The 21020-nt window shown below is 51.7% G+C and overlaps 1 protein-coding gene across 1 annotated transcript in view; it reads left to right on the top strand.

Moving 5' to 3' along the window:
- GRM4 (glutamate metabotropic receptor 4) overlaps positions 1-19496 on the top strand; it is a 171646-nt gene extending 152150 nt beyond the window's left edge. Inside the window, exons 9-10 of the mRNA XM_019546715.1 lie at positions 5468-5714; positions 18909-19496. Of these exons, the coding sequence (XP_019402260.1) occupies positions 5468-5714; positions 18909-18958 (297 nt within the window). The 3' untranslated portion in view covers positions 18959-19496. The remainder of the gene's footprint in view (positions 1-5467; positions 5715-18908) is intronic.
- Positions 19497-21020: the final 1524 nt, after the last annotated feature.

Genomic DNA, 21020 nt, shown 5'->3' with positions numbered 1-21020 from the left:
TGGCGCTGCACTGATTTACGCTGCCCGAGGATCTGAGTGGAGGGATTTGGACTGCAAATGGAATTGACCGCTGCAGCGTGCCAAGAACATAAGTGATTCTTTAATTAGAGCTTTGAAGTCCTTTCATTTTAGTAACCCCCAGGAGTTATCAGCAGGACGGGGAAGGGCATTATTTTGGACTGCATTCATCCCTGGCATTCCTTGCCATTGAGCTCCAGGGGAAATTTCATCAAGGATGAATTTGTTCCCAGTGGACAGATTTTTGCTCTCAACTACTCTGATAGAAATGCGTTGGGTCTGATCCTCCTTTTGCTTTCACCGATGTAAGTGAAAGTGGAGTTGATGGGGTTGGGTGGACTTAAATAGGAAGAATCGTCTTTTGGTGTTAAGGGGATTGACCTGGATTTACCGTGGGAAGCCTGGAAACGGAACAAGGCCCGCTGTGTCGCAACATCAGCTGATGTAAATGAACTTACAGCAGCCAGGGATCCAGCCCCTTGACTACAGTGCGAATACTCAATTTGCAGCAGTTGGGGGTGGAAGCTCATGGCGTCCGTCTTGCCAGCATCCCTTCAAAGCCACCAGCACGGCCCAGCCTCCCAGCTTCTGACTGGCAGCAGAATCATCCCCAATGTCCCCTATTGTTAGTGAATCCAAATCACATTTTTGTTTTCCTCTCCCTTGGCCTGTTGAATTAATTGCCACTCGCAGCCCCAACGTGTGCCTGGCATGTGGAGATAATGCTCCAGTCATCTCGACATGGGTCCCCCTTTGTATGCGACACGATTGGCAATCTGTACCACCCTGTTTCTCGCCTTGTTTGTGTTGGGGCTGCTTGTGTGTGGCACGGGGAGCCGAGGACCACATGCATCACCCGGGCTCACAGGGATTCATCAGCGGCTGTGGACGTTGCTTGCAGTGTCAGGAAATCACTCGCATATCTTGCTCCTCTGAGTGCCCGGCTTAGCTGTTGCATCTATGAACGCACGGCATATGCCGCTCGCCTCTCCTGCCAGGCTGTGCGTTGGCCTTTCTTTGCCCCTAAACTTTGCTGCCCTTGTAAGCCTCTGTGCCCGACCTTTATTACGTTAATTCAGCATGATGCAGAGCCTGTTGAATGACTAGGGGAGCCATTTCTCTCACTGAGCTTTGGATTGGGTCTGGCTGCGTGCTGCTGAGTTCGAACAACAGGTTTCATTGGTAGCTGGAGCATTTTCCAGGTGTCCAACAAGGTCCAACCTAGGTCTGAGGTCCCTGTCTCAATGGGCTAGGGTCTGGACAGGGGGACCAAACTTCTCATTCCCTTTTCTTCCATGGCTGGGGTGACCCCATGGCTTCTGGGTCTGCTCCGTTAATTTGGAGCAGAAAGCTGGGTCTGCTTTGGGTAGCAGAAGGGACTGAATGTGTTGAACCCCCAGTGGACATGGTCTGCAAAAGCCAGGATGCAACTCAACAGTAAGCTCTGCTCTGGACTAGAGCAGCAAGGGGAGGTGCATTGGCAGAGCTGTATGGTGCAGATGCTCAAGGCTGGAGTGGCCAGGAGCCCTGGGAGCCCTGGGAGCAGGCTTGAGGAGCGGGGAGGACATCCCAGGACTGTGGTCACAGGGGATCAGCTGAAATGGGCAGCGGGGGAGCTTGTATAGGACCTGCCTGACTCTAACCTCCAGTGTTACCCAACACCCAGGGCCTAGAGCGCAGATGGGGGTGGATGTGCAGACAGGAACTGTTTGTGCCTCCACCCCGGTGCTTGTGCAGGGGCTGGGGCTGGTGAGGAGTGCGAGGCAGTCAACAGCCGTCACAGCCGCAGCTGTCCGGCAAAGGCAACTGTGTTGTCCTGAATGTGGAGTGGCAGGTTTACTGGGCTCTGGCTCCTGGAGCACAATGTGGTGGGGGGGAGACTCCACCTGCGAAGCAGAAAGGAAGCTCTTCTGATCTGCTGATGGACGTGGAGTGAATCCTCTTTGAAATGCGTCCACTGGGCACCCAGGGATGGTTACGGATGAGAGAGCTCCCTAAAGAAATGAGAGCTGATGGTCTGGCCCACGCCATGCCTGTCCAGACCTCAGCGATGCAAGTCGGGAGCCTCCCACTGACCCCTGCCAAGCTGTAACGTGGCTCAGTGGGGGATCAGCCTCCCTTAGGCTGCCGCGTCAGTCTGCAGGGCTCCTGCGTGCACTCAGCCAAGCTGCTCTTTTCCACGAAGAGAGAAATCAAAGGGTTGGAGCAGAGCTCAGGGAACCACGACTCCTGCTTTCTGCCCTCCCTCGCTTTGGGCCCAGGCCTATGACTCCCAATCCTCAGGCCGAGCTTCATTCAAAGACCTGCAAGAATGGGATCATTAGCATCTTAGGCAAGGTCCTGGGAGCCTGATTTTTCCTGGTGCTGGGCATCTGCAAGCCTTTTTGATATAAATGGAGTCAGCAGACACTGAGCACCTCTGAAGTCAGGCCCGTGGTTTCTCTGTGCTTCCGTGATCCCCTCTGGCATTGGGCTGATGTGTTCGACCTCACAGAGGTGTCACAAAGCTTAGCGCTCTCCACTCGCCGTGGGGCAGGGCACTAAGCTATGCTGGGAAGAAAGGCTCTTGCAGCAGGTCAGCAGTGTTTGCCTGAAATAGCCCCTGCTCTATTATAGGAGGTGTGGACCGTACTGGGAAAAGGGGCTGTGGGCTCTGTTGAGCACTGAAGCAGAGGGGTTCAGTGTCCTGCCTGGGGATAAGAGATGTGGGACCAGTTGCCTGGTGAAGGAGGACTTTGGGTGTGTGTGGTGAGTGGGCCTGAGAGTGGATTTTTAGGATCACAAAAGCCTGGGGAGAAGATCTGACTCGGTAGGATGGCATGAAGGCTCCGAAGCAGTGCAAATAGACCCCAGGTACCTCGGGCTGGGCTTTCAAGATAGCTCTGATCAAGGGTCACTTTTGTAACATTTGCTCCAAGTGCCTTACGCAGCGCCCAAGTCCCTGGGTTGTTCCATCTTTGCCACCAGCCGCCTTTCCGCGGCAGATCTGGTCACGGGCGAGTGAGAGCAGTGACCAGAAATGCGTGAGCCAGTGGCGGCTGGATGTGCCCCCATTGGAAAAGAGTTAACAATCTCTGCCCTGCTCCTAGTTTGTTGCCTCTGTGACCGGTTAAAACTCAAGGAGGGAGGTTATCTGCACAGGTGTACCCAGGGCTTCTCACTTGCAGAGCTCCGTGGTGGCCACAGGGAGCCCAAGTGACGTGTCCAGGATCACACTGGATGGTCTGCAGCAGAACAAACACCAGCTCCCCTGGGCCTGAGTCCCAGATTAGCACCCTCACTCCAGCCTTCCCTTCTTTTCAAATGGGATCATGGTCTTGAAGCACCATCATCCCTTGCTCCTTGTGTCGGCACTAAAATCCACGGGAGGATTGACCGAAAAAACAGCCCCCTGCTGCAGCTGGGCCAGATGCTGCCCTGAGCCTGGTCTAAATCCTGGTTAGCAATGTGCACAACAGAGTGGGAGTCTGAGCCCAGCCGGGGAAGACCAACTAAGGCCTGGAGCCTGCTTCAAATCCAGAATCTGTGGTCTGGGGTGGGGTGACAGCTAAGTGTTGGGGGTGGGGAGGGGGATATATGGAAGGCAGATGGGGACCCGAACCGTGGGGGGGACCCTTCGTTCAGGGTCCTGAAGGGCTGCCTGGCCCCTCCCCCTGGCTGCAATAGGGCGAGGCCGGCGCGTCGCCATCTGATTGACGTGTTCCCAGCTTGGGAGGCGCCTGCCAAGTGCTTTCCATAGAAAAATGGATTATTTTACAGTCAGATTAATGGGCTTTCATTTTGCAAAACATCTGTCACCGTTAGTCCTGGACAGTGAGCGTGAAATTAGTTTTGACTGCAGAAAGGCTACGTCGGTGTGTAATATGTGACTAACATCCCAACGGCCCGGGGAGCAAGCCGGGGAATGAGAATTACCTGTCAGGGGAACACGGGGCTGCGTCCCCACGTGTCGGGCAGAGGGGTGAGGTGTGCTCCGCGCAGCTCTGGTTGCGGCTCTGTGGCATGGCCATTGTGGCAATAGCCGAGCGCCTTATGCTGGTGGCATCTGCATGTGGAGGGTGGAGAGGAAAGGCTGAGCAGAGGAGGACTCTGTCTCAAGAGGCTCTGAGGCTGTCCCTGTGCTGCGCGTGCTGCTGACATCTTGGTGGGTTTGCTGGTGAGAGCAGCGCTGACGCCGGGTGGGGAGTGGCTTGCCGGCAGTCACGCAGCCTCTCGGCAGCACGGGGCTGGTCTCTGGAGTCCTGCCTGCTGCAATGATTGCCAGCGCGTGGGTTTCTCAATGCCGTGCATAGGGATGGGCCGCTTGCTCCCACATGGGCCCCACGGAGGAGGCCAGGTGTCCTCCAGCACTTTACACTGCACGTGGAGCATCTCCCTGCCCAAACTTTGCCGCACTGATTTTGCTCCCATCTCCCACTCAGTGCCAGGTGCTCGCTGAACTCAATTATCCACCCCCGTGCTGGTTCACTTGCGTACTCGCAGCTCAGCCACGTGGAGCGGGGATTCCTCCTCCACACTCGCCTGGTGCAGCAAATCCGGGCTTGGGCACGCCAACCTGCTGGGCAATGACACCAGTGCCTCCATCCATGTGGCAGCAGCACCCAGAGGACCCCCACCCCGCAGCCATGTCCACATGATTCTGGCTGCACCAGTGAAGTGACTTTGGTGCTGGTCCCATCCTGGTATAGTTATTCCTATGGCGATGGCATCACACTTACCCGCCCCCGGTAGAGCGCACTGCGGGCCCTAGGCCAATTGTATGGAATCTCAGCTTGCAACCCAAGTGCTACCCCCTCCGCCCCTTTGCAGTAGATCCAGAAAATGAAATAACTAAGACATGCACAGCAGAAGGTAAAATGGCTGGCAGCCTGCTCTGCAGAAGTCGGAGGGTTTCATTTGGCAATGGCCTTTCCTTTCTAGGTATCGACTTTGGTTCCAGCTCAGTTCTGATCCCATCAGGACCGTGTTGGGGTGGGACAGAGTTGGGGGTGCTTCCTGTACTGGATCTGTCATGGTAGAGGTGTGCGGAGATGCACCAAAGAAGGATGGGGTAAGGGTCAAGGGTACTTCAGACAGCAGGGATTCTTCTTTGCTTGGTCTATTTCTTTTATTCACCACCCATCTATAAACCCCATATTTTCTGTATCCGTTCATGCAAACAGACATTTATAATCCTTGTATCCACTCCATTGTTCTTTCATTTATCCTCCAGTTCCTCTTTGTGCATATTTCACACGCCCGTCGGCTCATCCATCCATGTTTCCAGCCCTCACTTATCAATCCATCATCCTCTCATTTCCATTCATGGGTCCCACATGCCCCCTCTCCCTTGTCTTCTCTTCACTCCCAGCTGTTCCCCTTCGGGGCCCGGAGGCAGCAGGCAAAGGCAGGTGAGCGCACATACGAGCCGGGGATTGCAGCTCTGAGCTTGTTTCCTTGTGTCTTCCAGATGTACATCCAGACCACGACCCTGACCATCTCCGTGAGCCTGAGCGCCTCGGTCTCCCTGGGCATGCTCTACATGCCGAAGGTGTACATCATCCTCTTCCACCCTGAGCAGAACGTCCCAAAGCGCAAGCGCAGCCTCAAGGCGGTGGTGACAGCAGCCACCATGTCCAACAAGTTCTCTCAGAAGGGAAGTTTCCGCCCCAATGGAGAAGCCAAATCGGAACTGTGCGAAAATCTTGAAACACAAGGTAATGTCCCTCACCTGCATGGACCCACCTCAGTAGTGGGGGGTAAAAACCTTGAGGGACCAGGGCCATGGAAGGGGGGCTCCAGAGAGCATCCCCTTCCAGACAGACGGGCCACGGGGCCACCTGCAGCCACTCAGAACCGAGCCAGCTCCGCACATGCCCCACGCTGCTTCCTCCGTGGACTCCGTGGAGGTTTGGGCAGCTATGAAAAGAGTGGAGGTTTTCAAGAGGAGACTGGACAGTCACCTCGCTGGGGTCACCCAACCCAAGTCGTCTTCCTGCCTAGAGCCGGGGGGCTGGACCCGATGATCTGCAAGGTGCCGTCCAGCCCCTAACATCTGTGAATAAGAGCCCAGGTTGTCCTGAGGGATGGGAGTATCTGCCTTGGCATGGACACCGTGGGCAGCAATCTGGCTTGTGGAGCCAGGAAACCCTTGAGGTATTTCTGCAGTGGAGTCAGTTAACTTGCTGGTGCCAGTCTAGCTGTGCCGGCAGAGAGCTAGGGGTGTGCTGCACCCCCTGTTCGAGAGGGAAATTAGCCAGCAGTGAGCTCCATGCTGCCCTGGCCACACTGCTACCAGTACCCAAGCTAGCTTGGGTATCTCTACAGTCAGCAGAAGTCTCCTTAAGGTAGCCACATGCCTAGGTTTTGCCTCGGGGGCCACTGCTCTGACTGACAGCTCAGTGCTCAAGAAGCAGAAACACGGCAGGAAGTGTTGGCCATGGGAGGACACTGAGCCTTGAGAAATGGGCCGATGACTCCTGCTTTTAGCCCAGTGATGGTGGGCAATGGGGCATTGTGCCCTTGGCTTCAGTGGGATGAGTGTCAAGCCCTGTAGCAGATGGCCAGGTGTAATGACCAAGGGACTGGCATGGTACCTGGGATTGTGGGCCCAATCCAGCTGCTACTTGGTCAACAAAAACCCCCTTGACTTGAGGGAGGCAGTTGGGTCAACAGAGATGAGAGCCAACCCAAAGTGGACCCCCAGAGCCCAGGGTGATGGCGTCCACAGCCAGACATGGGACGGTCGTTTCAGTCTGGGGCCGTGTCCCCAACATCCAAGTGCAGGAACTGAGGCTGGGCTGGGCTTCAATGACAACCTGATTGCTGAGAAATGGTGTATTGCTTAGAAAACATAATCCAGGTTTTAATGGTCTCCCCTCCTTCCTCCTGGCTTGTCTGGCCTGGCTGTGCGGGAAGCCACAGTTTCATGTACTGCCTGCTGTGCTGGTAGAAAAGCCATCTAGCAAAACTGTTCTGGCATTTAGTTGTTGCGCATGGATTCAGTTGTTTGTTTGCTTGCCCTCTGCACATGTGACTGGCGTTTTTGAATGCTTCAGGAAGCAGTTTTTTGGCCTAAAATCCCCACGGGGACCCAGGTGACAAACACTGAGCTATAAAGGTCTCGGAGGAAGGAAAATCCCACGGCTGAGGTTGTTCTTGTTTTATTGGGCAGCCAGACGGCCTGGACTCGATTCCCCTGGTTGGGCACAGGTGTGTAAGAGCAGGGGCTGTGCGCTCAGAGCCAGGACTCGTGGCTTAGAGCAATGATTGAGGACTGAGAGTCCCTTCCTGACTCTGGGAGGAAAGTGGGCGTCCAGTGGGGAAGAGCAGGGGAGCAGAAGTCAACCAGGATTCAATTCCTGCCTCTGCCATAGACTATTTGTGACCTGGGACCAGTGCCTTGCCTTGCGTCTGCCTCAGTTCCCTATCTGTTAAAGGCGGTCAGTTTATGGTACAGAATCAGGAAATAGAAGCATAGCAAAATGAGGGTGGAAGGGACCTCAGGAAGTCATCTAATTCAACCCCTGCTCAAAGCAGGACCAGCCCCAACTAGATCACGCCAGCCAGGGCTTTGTCTAAAATCTCCAAAGATGGAGATCCCATCACCTCTCCAGGGAGCCTGTTCCGGTATTTTACTACCCTCCTAGTGAGAAAATTCATCCCAATATCCAACCTAAGCTTCCCTTGCTGCAACCTGACCCCATTTCTCCTTGTTCTGTCATCTGCCCCCACTGAGCACAGTCCAGCTCCCTCCTCTTTGGAAACACCCATCAGGGAGTTGAAGATTGCTATTCTGAATGATTTGTGTATGAATAATGTGATGGGTGGTCAGATTACATAGTGCAAGGCAACGGTGGATATAAGTGCACATTTCACTTTTGTTCTTTTAGAGCTGAAATGCCCAGGTCTGCTAAGCTAGCATCTGTTCTGGGATATGCTCTGTGGGACTCTGTGGGTCTAAGTCGGCCACAATTTTCGGACAAGTGTCACCGAGCCGCAGGTGCTAGAGATGGAGAAGCCTTCTTGGAACATCCGGTTTGTGTTTCTGCGGCTGCCCCAACGCTGTTCCCACATCACAAAAGCCACGGCCATAACCTGTCCTAACTCATTCCTTTCGTGGGTGGCCTAGCAGAGATGTCTTCTGCTGAGTGAGCCACAGGGACTGAAAGCTGGGTTTCTTCTGGCTGGGGAGTGAGGCTCGTTGGTGATGCAGTGTCAACCTGTCCTGCAGCCTGCCCAGGTTGTAGTTATAACTTATAAGCCCAGTGCTGGTTTTTTTCAGTCCACCTGAATTCCCCAAAAATCTCTTTAAAAAAAAAAAATCATTGTAATTGCTGGGAAGCCAAAGAAATACCCATTTCGGTCTTGAATTTTTTTTATTTCTTTGAAAATTCACTGTAAGTGTCAAAGTGATGTTACTTTGAATCAAAACAACCCAAATGTTTTGATTTTTTCCTAGCTGCTGCTTCTCTCTGTCTCTCCTCCTTGTTTGTTTGGGTTTTTTTGTAGGATCTCTTTCACCAAAAGTGATTTGATGAATTTGAAACAAATCCATGCGGTGTTTCCGTCAGCCCCAACCTGCATTTTTCGAGTTAAAAATCTCTCCCAGTCATAGTTCTCCTTGCATGGTTCCAGTTTCCAGGGCTGGGAATCCAGCACTAACCCCTCTGCATTTCAGATTGTAACAGGTTCCTGGTGGGCTTTGTGCTGGAGTCCTGCGGGGTGGGAGGAGTGAATCGACTTCACAAAGCGGAGAAGGGAGGCGATGTAGCAGTTGAAACAGCAAGCCTGCCTCTCCGGGCTCTGTAATAATTCCTCCTTGTACATCACTCCCTTGTGGATTGCCATTTCCATGTGCTGTGATAATGACTGCAAAGCCTTCCACCTGCAAAAACTCAGGCAGGCGCTTAACTTTAAGCACACGTGTGAAGCCAGGGGCTTTACGTGCTTAAAGTTAAGCATGTGCCTAAATCTTTGCAGGATCAGCATCCAAGAAACACAGTAGGAATTGATTGGTTTTCCTTACACTCTGCTAAATCTCAAGTTTGGGACTCATTGGTGAGATCTTGAGAAATTCATCTTTCCAGCTAAGCTGTGAATTGTGTGTGGTTTCTGATATCCGTCTGTTTCCCATACCTCACCGTATTGTGTATTTTCCATCAGCTTGCTGTCTGTCTCACCTGCTGTGTATTGCTCATAGGTTTATCGTGTTACTGTATTTCCCTGTATGCAACATGCCCATAAGCACTTTGTTTTTGAAAGGCAAAATGATGAGAAAAAAAAAATCTTTCCTTGTAGCAAATAACTAAGTAACAGCAGCTAGGGAGCTGAGCTTGCTTATTATTCTGATCCTTGTGAATCATGTGCACTTGGCGTTGCCTTCAGTTGCTAGAAGCTGAAGCAGCAGAAATTGTTCTTACCATATTTCCTTGCTTATACAGTGTACCCCAGTTTCTGGCAGGTACTTTTTGGGAAAGAGTGAATAGTGTAGATGAGAAAATATGGGAATATACACTTTAAAATATTACCATAGCTCCCAAAACTCGCCACCAAGTTAAGTCTCATTTGCCGTGTGCTGTGCAGATGCATAGGGCATTTATAGGCGTGCTCCAGGAGGTGGGGGGGAGGGGTACTTTTAATTAGCGTGGCTCCGAGAGCCGCGCCAATTCAAAGCGCCCAGAGCGTCATGTGCATCCATGTACCCACGCTGAAAAATGGTGGCGGGGCACTTTGAACTAAAGCTCATTGAACGCCATTTCTGATGATGTCGGAATCTGTTGGAGCATGGTAATTACCATGCTCCAGCAGGCTTGATTAACAGTCTGCTCCAATGTGCTGTAATTGCAGCGTATCGGAGCAGCCTCCTTGCACGTGTATAGGAGCCCATAATCATTCGTCTCTCGTACTTTTATCCCTCCCTGTGATCTCATTCTTTTTTTTCTCCCTACAACGCAGCATCCAGCGGAGAGAAGGGCTGGTTAGGGCATTAGCCTGGGACTTGGGTTCACTTCTTTGCTCCGCCACAGATTTCCTGTGCGATTTTTGTCAAGTCACCTGACCCCTTCATGCATCATTTCTGTGCTTCTACCATTGCTTTGCAGGGGGTCGTGAGGACAGATGCGTTCACAGCTAAGTGACAGGGGCCTTATAAGATATATTAGATTCCTGGGTCAGGGCCACTGAGCATTACTGTCATATACGTGCACTAGTAATCCAGGCATCTGTATTTGTCTTTCTAATACTGGTAAACGTGTCTGGGCTGCAAAATTCTGGTCTAGATTTTGCACATCCCATGTTTTGGGGGAATTTAGATGTGAGGATTTTGTTTTGCTTCAGCTAAAACCTAGAAGTAGTTTAAATGGTCCCTAGTCAGGCACTTTGCTTCCTGTACTCGGTGTAACGGATACTTTTTGTAACCCAGTACCCTTTGTTTCTACATAGGTTTCATGCCCATACAGTGCTCGTTGCCCAGATCCAGACCAAGTAGGTGCCAGATAAGCCCTGTTTCGTGAGCTGGTTCCATGGCAACATCCCCCACCCTCCTCCCTTGCGGCGAGACCCCTAGCAAATTCCAGGAGCGCTCTGAAGCAGAACAAATCCAGGCTAATTGCAGTGCATGGCCCGCGTGTCAGAGGTGCTGGATGCCAGCAGCTCTCACTGATTTCCTTGGAGGCTACTGGGCTTGCGGTCCACACAGCTAGGAGCCAGAAGGTTCCTGGAGCTGCGCGAATCCTGTACTGCAGCTTGGGTCACCACGCGCACAGCTGCGAAGCGAGAGTCGTGTGCTACCGCGATGAAAAGGGGCTTTGGATTAGGTAGAAATGTTACACTTGCTCTGTGTAGCGGTGAATAGTGGTTCCTGATACAGAAGGGGACATCAGGGGCTGTCTCTCTCCCTTGTTTGGGGGCTCCCTGCGCAGCTAGCCGTCCAACAGACTCATCTGAGTAGTCAGATCACCTGAGCACAGGCCTGGGAGCTAGCAACTCCTGGGTGCTTGTCCTAGCTTGGGCAGTCACAGTCATCCCCTCTGTGACCCTATCCAAGCCCCTTAACCTCTCTCTGCTTCTCCTTCCAGGGTTGTCATCCTGGCCTCAGGGATCTGTCGTTAATGCCTGCCGGTGTTTTGAAGATTACATTGGCCATGCATTTATTACCAGTGTCTTTTTAGGAATGATTCAGAGTCTCATAAATGCACCGTTCACTATTGCCTACCCCACAATGCAGCGTAGAGACCAGAACTCATGGCTTTGTCCCTAAAATCAGCTCCTTGATATATTGGAGACAGGAGATGCCACATCGACTAGTAAAGCTTCTTTATGTGCGAGCTGGTAGACTGAGGCTAGGAGCAGAGGTTGCATATGTCCCTGGTCAAGTTGTGCCTGCATTTGTCCTGGAATGGAAATAACCCAGGATTGACATGTACACACACCTTCCTTTAATCAGGGTTTAGTGAGCAGTCAAAATCCACATTTCCGCCATTGATTCAACAATGCAATCCTCATAGCTGTTCGGACACACTTTGCTGTGTCCTGGGATAAATTGTTAGTTCTTCTTATCCCCTGAACCTTGTTAGGATGTATTCTGGGACAGAGGGCATGGCCATCTGAATGATCTTGCTTTGTCCTGGGATAAAGCGGTTTATCCCAGGACAAGTCCAAAGTCTGTTTGTAGCCTGAGAGGGTTACCTGCTCCTTCACAATTCAATAAATACTGCCTATATCTGCCAGTAGAGGCCAGTGCAGCCCAGAGCCACGAGCTGGCTAGATTTTGCCCTGTCAGGCCATAGGGCGGCTGGGGGCCCCTCGTCATCGGTGGGGGTCCTAAATGTTCCTTTGGTTCTGGGAACGAGACGGGGTATTCCTGGGGGTCCCCTCTCTTTCCAGGGGGGTGGTAAAGCAGGTGGCTGAAGGGACTCGTGGCTCCACCTGCAAGTAAAGCCAGCCAGTGGGTTGCAGGCGCGATGGGAAGCTCTCACAGTCTACTCATTCATTCCAGGCTCGCACCATTACCAGTGTGCAGAGAGACAGGGCATCACTGCCTCTGATCTGATATGGCTCCTGGCACTTCCCATCTGTCCTGCAGGCCCCTCTTCTGTCTTTGTCCCAGGGAGATTGTTGTCAAGTGGCTCACAACGTCGAAAGCATGTGGGGAACCTGCTAATGCTCCTGCTGGCTCAGATGCCTGCTGGGATGCACTCTAGCTCTGCCTTGATAACTATAAATGCAAGGGGAAAGCTGCTAATGATGGCTCAACAAGGGGACTGCTGCATCCCTTGCACTTCTAAAGAGGTCCCCAGCTAAGGCAGCATGGAGGAGCTCTCCCGAAGACTCAGATTTTGCTGACTGGTAAGGCCGTTGTTTGCTAGCACTGAACTCCGCTGTCTGTGAGTGTGAGCTGTTTGCAGTGGGCCAGGTTATTGCACTGATGTCCACGGGATAGCTTGGGTGACTAACAGGCCATAGCCAGGGACTGGGTGACCTGGTTTGCGCCTTTGTGATTGGCGTTTGCAAAAGCAGGCTCTGTGCTGGGCACGACAGTCAGATGCCTGGGAATTGCGTGGCCTTTCCAGGCACAAAGGTCTGGGTTTGTAGGAAACGTGGGTTTTGCCCACGTGTGCTGAGACCCCTGCCATTCTGCTACCGTTTTACGAGCGGTGAAATTGCACGTGATGAAGTCATTGAGATCAACACCATAAGTAGCCTTCCCTGAGGTGTCTTGAGTTGGTTTATTTTACACTCTTTTATTTCTCTAATGCTGGCTATCGATTCATCTCTCTCTTTGAAATCCCCATACGTAGTCAATCTATCAGTATCTCTACATAGTGTCTCTATCTCATCTCTGGCTACCTAAATCTTTACATGACGCTGTCTCATCCCTATTTCCACTCTTTCTCTGGAGCTAATCTGCTCTCTCTTCAGTCTAGCTGCTGTACGGTAAGCAGATGTATGGACAGTCTTTGCCCTTTGGAGCTGCTGGACATAGCTGTCTATAGTTATTGGTGCCATCTTCTCTCTGTGGCTGCTGCCCGCCTCTGAGAGGAGGGAGGCCCATGGTGCTTGCAGAGAGCTGAAGGGTGGCGCAGTTGCCCCAGGGCCTCTTCCTGAATGATTTAGCATCAACCCCGAATTCCCCTTATGATCGACCCCTCTGATTTCCCCATGCTGCCTTCCTGGTAATCCTCGAACTCTCACATGCTTTGGTGCATGTGACCAAATTGCAATGACCATTGACCACCTTTCCAGTCTAGCCTAGTTTAGTTAGATTCCAGCATGTACCAGGATCTGAGCCCCTTTCTGTGGACACAGTCTTCTCACTTGCTCACCAGCTGCTCTCTGCCCCATTCCCCCATATCACTGGGCTGTGGCTCATCACTGCAGCAGGATTTGGGGCCGTTCTCTGCCTCCTTGCCTTTAGGAAGCACTGTGAGATGCTGGGGTTAGCAGGCATAACATGCTGGCAAAGCTGCTACAATCCTGAAGATCCCACATTTATCCTGACCTTTCACTCCCAGGCTCCATCAGCAGTACAGTCTGCAGTGTTAATACTGTGTGTGCGTGTGCACGCGCATTCACGTGTGTGCATGCGCATTCACGTGTGTGCATGAGTGCGTAACCGTGTCTCCCTCTTATGGCTGTTGTGTGTATTACAGCCTCCATCCAGTCTGAGTCTTGGTGAATTTGGGGGCATAAATCCCTAAAGTAATTTGGGGACATAAATCCCTGGACTATGTCCTGATACGTAACATTTGCTCCTAAGCAGTTGTTTTAGCATGGGGTAGCCCTGATCCTCCTCCAGAGACGGTTATGCCAGAGACGCAAAAATATCAGTTTTTTTTTCATCCAAAGCTTTTGTAGCCACTCCTTAATTAACCCTGCCAATGCCCCTCAGTGGTGCATGGTGACAAACCCATTTCATGGAGGCACGGGGGTGCAAAGTGATGCTTCAAAGGCTGCACGACGTGTTAGAGGAAGAACTGAGATTAGTACCTGGAACCTGGGATGTCCACTCCCAGCTGCTCTGACTCCTAGCTCTGCTCCATCCCAGCCAGAATGCAGCAAGCTATGAAGGCTGAGTTTGCAAAAGGCTATGGCTCAGGCTGTTCCCGGCACACACGCATAGCAAGAACCCATCCCTACTTCTAAGAACTTACCATTTCAACAGGGAATTAATATCCCCAAATTACTGAGGGGGACACGAGGCACAGGGAGATGGAAATGATTGGAATTATGCAGGGAGCCAGGGTAAGAGCCCAATTCCCCCCATCCAGCTTATTGCATTAAGCCGCGGAGCATCCTCCTTCTGTGTGAGATGGGCAGTAGAAGCGTCTCCCAAATGTAGTCATCAGCCAGCCCCTGGAAGTGCACGGGGGCCAGACGGGTGAGAGGCAAGTCTCCAGCCTGCAGTCTCCCTGGCTCCCATGTGTCTTGCATTTGGTATGCGGGAGCTCGGTCTGCCCGGGAGCTGGCACCGCTCGTTAGAGGCGTGCCAAGGCGCGTCGGGGACAATCGCAAGCAGCCGATGGCATTATTAATTCCGGGGACAGGCGAGACTGTGGAGTTGTCAGCGCAGGAGGAAGGAGCCGTTTTTCACTCTGTCGCTGGCAGGTCACGTATCTTTAAATAAACAACAGAATAAATAATTTACAGGGCTTGATTGCAGGCAGATTGGCTACGAAAACACCGCGGCTAACAAATAGCCCTGTCAGCTCTCATTTCTTCTGGCCCGTCTAATTGTTATCTGAGGATAACAGTGTCTGAAATCTCCAATAAGGTTCATTTGTCAGGGAGGCACCAAGCCAGGGGTCGGGCCAGGGGGCGGGGGCCGGAGTGTATTTAAAGGAAGAAGCCAATCTCAGGCACAATATGCTTTGGCTGATGGAGGGAGAGAAGCGAGGGAGTCCTGGTAATGAATGAGCGTGGAAAATGCATGTGCCTTCAGGGGAATTGATTGCCATCTCCCTCTTGGGACTGTCAGGCCAGCAGCAAGCAATGTCGCGCAGCTACGGCGGGACAAGCGTATGGGGGAAGGTTTTTTTTTTTTTTTTTGCAGGGCGGCGGGTGGGAATAGCTGAGAACGAGACTTAAGGCTGGGTTTTTTAAACCTCTCCTTGTTCTTTGCAGCCCCGGAGGGTAGGCTCTGCAGGCTCTGCTGACGTCACTTCCGTGCGTAAGCGCCGCGCCGCGCTGGGTCTGTTGGCAATGCCGAGGAGTCTGTCTCTGCAGCAGGCTGCCTGTTCATCTCTGCCAGTCTGTCAGTGGTTTTCTAGAGATACATCCATCTAGCCATGGCTCACTGAAGCCTCTAAAGAGGAGGCCTAGAGCAGGAGTCAAAGGCGGGGGCCCATTGGGTGGGTCTGATCATGTCGCCTCCATAGGCCTGCCTCTCCTTGGTCGTGCCTGCTGCTAGCAACAAGGGGCCCGTGGCAGCTTTTCCATGCTGAGACAGTGGCACAGCTCAGGGAGGACCGGGGGGGTTGCAGGGGTGGCACAGGGGAGGGGAAGGATTTGCTGCTCTGCTGTGTTTCCTCCGCCTCAGTTCTCCCTGGGCATCTCTCTCAAACTCGCACTTCCTTTATGTGCATGCACCCATAGCGAGGACTCTAGGGGCAACCTTCAAAAGAGCTGAAGGCCTGGGCCACATTTCTATGCAGTATGTGCACGTTTCCTCCATTGTAAATGTATCAGCTCAAATATAGACTTGTGTTTGCAGGGAGCAAATGGGAACCAATTTCTCCAGAAGGGCAGGTGCAGGCCGGTCCGTCACACTGACCTGGGAGATCCCTTCAGAAGGCAGCTGGGGTCCTCTCTGCCTTTCTTGGGCAGGAGCTGTGTCCAGGAGCAGCACATTTCTGAGCTGGCCATCCATTTTTGAACTGGCCAGCGCTTTCCCTCTGGTGCCAGGCACATGCTTTGGGGTGCAAAGGCCTGTGTCCATCTGCTGCAGATGCCTCATCCAGGGAGATCAGGCAGTTTACTGGTATGCACGAACAGGCTGTTCAGCAGCTGGGATGGAGATGAGATTACGGAGAGAGGAAGCTGGCCGTCCCGCCTCTTGGACGTGGTAACTCAACACCGCATCTGAGCTGTGTGGAGGACAAAATCTCTCTCCACCCCCTCTCTGTGCCTGTTCCTTCCTTGCTCCTGTCCGACGCCAGCACCCTGCCATCTATTCCAAGGCCATGGCTCCAGGCTGGGAGACTTGCCTCTATCCATTAAGAAACACATGGAAATAATCTCATTGGAGTGGGAGCGTTTCCATTCAGGCAGTCTCCTCTCCCGATTTGGAGCCCACCTGGGAACATGGAGCAGGTCGCATGTTCCAGCAGCCCTTCTCCCAGTGACCAAAGAGCCCCAATACCATTATTTAACCACAGGTTAAATAACTTAGTTCTGCATCCTGCCCTGCCATTAGGAGGAGCATCATTAACTCTATGGGAGGTCAAACCAAACAAATCATGGCCAGTGAATAGGGACCAGAGACTTACCGTGCGTCCCAGTTGCTCTGCGGTAATTGTTCAGTGCCCACTCTTATCCCACGGGAGGTGAAAGTTGGAGCCTGTAGTTTACCTGGAAGAGGAGTAGTTCTAGTTTTCCTGTGGAAAAAGGGCGAGAGCAGGGACCTGGGCACTGAGTATGGAGCGGCTGATACGCGGCAAGGCCCTGCCCAGTTTTCACTGGCTCTGCTTTACGGGCCCGTGTCTTAAGGATCAGGGATTGTAGTGTCGTGCGTGCGTGCTCAGAGCGCAACACAAGTGGGGCCCGGCTGGCACTTCTCAGTGCTTTGTTAGTCACCCACGGTCATAGACAGGGGAGTTGTAAGGGACCTCAAGAGGTCATCTAGTCCAGCCCCCTGCCCAGGGCAGGATCAGCTCTGTCTAAACCATTCCTGACTGGTGTTTGTCTAACTCGCTCTGCAAAACCTCCCCCGATGGCGATTCCACAGTCTCCCAAGCTGATCTATTCCAGTGCTTAACCATCGTTACAGCGAGAATGTGTTTCCTAATGTCTAACTGTAATCTCCCTTGTTGCAATTTAAGCCCATTATTTCTTGTCCTATCCTCAATGGGCACAGAGAGCAATTTATTCCCTTCCTCTTTGCAGAAACCTTTCACATCACTGAAGATTGGTTTCATGTCTCCCTTCAGTCGTCTCTTCCCCGAACAAAGCAAACCCAGTTCTTCCAACCGCTCCTCATCGGTCATGTTTTCTAGGCCTTGGATCATTTTTGTTGCTTTCCTCTGGTCTCTCTCCAACAGGTCCACATTTGTCTTCAAGTGTCATGCCCATCACAGACACAGCTGAGTGCTGAGTGAAGGGGGGAAATGTCTTCTGTGGGGCCTGTTTGTTCGTCCAGCACGATGACTTTTTTTGCAACCAACTGGGATGCTTGATGTGTTTCAGCTTGTGATCCTCTCTACCCCTTAGATCTCGTTTTCACAGAACTGTCTCATGACTTGTTGGTCTCATCTTGTATCTGTGCTGTTGAATCTTCCTGCCTAACAGGGGAAATAGAATTGCATCCTGTTTATTTCAGAACATTTCTCCCATTTTGTCAGGATTATTTTGAATTCTAACCTTGGCCTCCCAGCTTGGGATCCTTTGCAAAATTAATACGTGCATTTTCTATTCCAACATCCAGGTCGGTAAATATTGAATAATACCAGACCCAGAACAGGCCCCCTGTATAATCCCACTGCCAGTTTGATAGTGAACCATTGATTACCATGGATAACTACCCTTTAATTAACATTTTTCCAACCAGTTATACACTCATGTTGCAACAGTTTCACCTCGGCCATTTCCCACCCCCACTGCTTGCTTACGAGAACGGCACGTGAATTTTTGTTAACAGCTTTACTAAATCCAGATATATTGCATCTACTGCATCTCCCCTGCCCACAAGGCCTGTTATGCTGTCAGTGAAAGATATTATATCACAGTAATAGAATGCAAAAGGTCAAATGTGCTTGGAAAATTCGGTGATTGGCATCTAGATGAGGCTGGTCATTATGGGTTGTTTGTTTTTTGCCTACCATCCCCCATGCCTCCATGCGCTGCTGTGAGACGGAGCTTCTGCAACTGAGACTGGAGATTTGAGGCAAAGGGGAAATTGGTCTGCGTTGCAAGCCCCGTCTGTCTGCATCAGAAGTGCGTGGCAATGGACCTCTGGACTGTATTTCTCCAGGCTGACCTGCCACCCTGAGGTTGTTTCATGATCCCCATAGTCAGGGTTCATTCATGCGGTGCTCCTGGACTTCAACCACAGTTGGCTTCCCCAGATGTATCATCTCTGCCATTGCTGGTGTGATGTTTGCTGCTCTTCCTCCAGGGCTGTCAGGCCTGCACATCAGCTGCTTTGAGCCAGCTGGGAGCTGTCTGGAGAGAAAAGTTTGAAATTCTTGGGGAACTGGGACGCTGGTTACAGCGCATTGCCGGTTCGGCTCTGGTGCTCTCAAACAAGAAGCTTCTCTCCATTCTTCCTTTAAGTCCCTCCACAAAAGCCGGCATCTGATCTGGGTACTCAAGTTATTTCCTGCCCCTCTCCCCAGTACGGCCTCCATGAACTTCCACCCCTTACACTGCGTGTGGGGGAAAAGTTTGGGGCAGGTAGATGAAGCAGATCTTGCACTGAGTTGCAGGTCTCTTTGCTTTCCTGACTGCCCCTCTATGGACAAGCCCTAATGTTTTCACTGTGGGTTCACCAGGAGCTGGGCCCCTCTGCAATTCAACCAGAGCTGAATGTCTCTGCCGGGAGCTCCAGAATTAGCCGTGAACGCCGGCCTTTGGAGACTATGCCCACCCCAACTCTTATGGCACGAAGGTTGACCCAGGTTCATACGGCAGGGGCCAGCAAAGGAGGGTAAGCGGCATTAATGATACATGTGAGGTTTCTCTCTTTGTCTTTCCAGCTCTGGCCACCAAACAGACTTACGTCAGCTATAGCAACCACGCGATTTAACTCCAGCCAACGGCAGCCGCCCGCGGTGGAGCGGGGGCCTGCGCAAGAGGAAGAGACGCAGAACAGTTGAGTCAAAATCGCTCGCCACAGGAAATGGGAGAGTGGGGAAACCAGGTCAGATTTGAAGGCGGCATTGCGGGTGCCTCGTTCTGCTGGCTGGGCTGTTGGAGGGAGCTCCTTGGGAAGATGGCGATGAACAGCAGCAAAAAATGAACATCAAACCAATCAACAAAAGCCACCAACCAAGCACCATGAAAATGCATGCCTCCCAACGGAGGAAGAGGAACAACGGAGCAGGGCGAACGTGCAATGGGGAGAGGTGACGGACTTTCGCAATTTGTGGGTTTTTTTCCTTATCTTGGCAAAACGAAAGAAAAAAAATACAAATCCATTTTTCCCTTCTCCAAAATTTGTGCAATTGTTTGTGGTTGTGGAAACTCTTTCGTTCCCCCGCCCCCGCCCCCCTTTAGTTTTTCCTTTTCCATTTTTCTTTTGTTCCCGTCTTCTTCCTTCCCTATTCACAGTCTCTCTCTCTCTCTCTCTTTTCTCCTACCAAATTCTGTGTGTTGCAAAAAAATAAAATAAAATAAAAACTAAATAAAGAAAATTAAAAAAAAAAAAAAAACAGATGACAAAAAAAAATAAATTAAAATAAAACCTAGACTGTGTTCAAAGTGCTGATTTCTATAGGTGGTAAATTAATGTATGTGATGACCATATGGATTGAAATGTCTGCTTTATGTACTGACCAATCAAAAAAGAAAAACACACAAAAAAAACAACAAAGTTCAGTGCCTGGATGTTTATGAATTATTCAATGAAGATGTGTAGAGCATGACCATTTTTATACGAGGATATTTCTAATAAAAGACCATGGTTTTGCACTTAGTGTTTGTCTTGTTCTTGATGACTGTTGGTCACCGGCTCCAGGGAGTCTATTTGACTTCTCCTTAAGGAGGTTCAGAGGGCACTTGATTGCCGTCAATAAGCGCTGATGTGGAGAACAGATTTCTAATAGTGGAGGGCTCTTTTATACACCAAACAAAGGCAGAAAAAAACCCAATGACTGGAAGCTGAAGCTGGATCTATTCAGGCTAGAGATAAGGTCTCAAATTGGGAGTGCTGCTAATGTCTGGAACAATTTCCCTAGGGGCGTGTTGAGCCCTCCATGACGTTCTGGCGCAGACTTCCAAAAGCAGCCAAGCCATCCAGGCGCAGAGGGATCGGTGGGATGCACGCTCTTGAAGCAGTGGATCTTTTGCAGAATCCAAAACTGGCTCTCTTCCTGCAAGATGCGCTCTGTTCTAACCGGAAAGTCATGAGCTCAATCCAGGAGTCCTGGAAGAAGGTGCTTGGAGCTGCGTCATGCAGGAAGCGAGACTGGAGGTCCCTTTTATGCCATTTATGAGAGAGGAGCTTGCTCTGAATGAGTGGCTGCAGCAGTACTGGCATTATGGAAGCAATTTAAGCCCCAAGAGTCTCATTCACCTGTCATTTGTATGTTGCTCCAATGGACACAGCTAGACCCACGTGTTGGCAGCCTCAGGAGGCGTGGAGAGCACGGGCTAGGGGGACAGCGCCCCTGCTCTGGTCCCTGGTGCGGTCTTAGAGAGCAGGGAGATGCTCATGTTGCCTTGGCTCTTCCTGCTCCCAGGACAGGCAAAGGCCCCAGCATGCAGGACTGTCGATCTGACACCAGTCGCCAGCATAAGGAATAAATGCTCACTTGATGGGTCTTCTCACCGGAGCCCCGCGGGGCAAGATGTGTAAAGGCAGAGTATGCCAGGTGGGATGAAGGAAGAGCTTGACAGGTGTGACAGGCCTCAGCTAGCTGAGCCATGATCTCGGGTTAGCAGCGGGAGGCAGGCGCGTTGGGAGAGATTCGCACCGTGTCTTTTAGGAAAGCCGGCATGTCATCTCATGGATCCGGAGAGGCTGGCAGCACTGACGACGGACAGGAATAGCCTGTGCCGTGGCTTTGTAGGCTCGGGGGTAGAGGCGGTCTCTGAGCTGTTGTCAGATAACATAGCCCAGGTCTGGGTCCCTGAACTGATGTACCTCA

The sequence above is a fragment of the Crocodylus porosus genome, unplaced genomic scaffold (genome assembly GCF_001723895.1).
Source record: "Crocodylus porosus isolate Cpor-Errol unplaced genomic scaffold, CroPor_comp1, whole genome shotgun sequence".
Taxonomy (NCBI): Eukaryota; Metazoa; Chordata; order Crocodylia; family Crocodylidae; genus Crocodylus; species Crocodylus porosus.
Note: the sequence above shows the minus strand (reverse complement) of the source record. Positions and strands in the feature narration are given on the sequence as shown.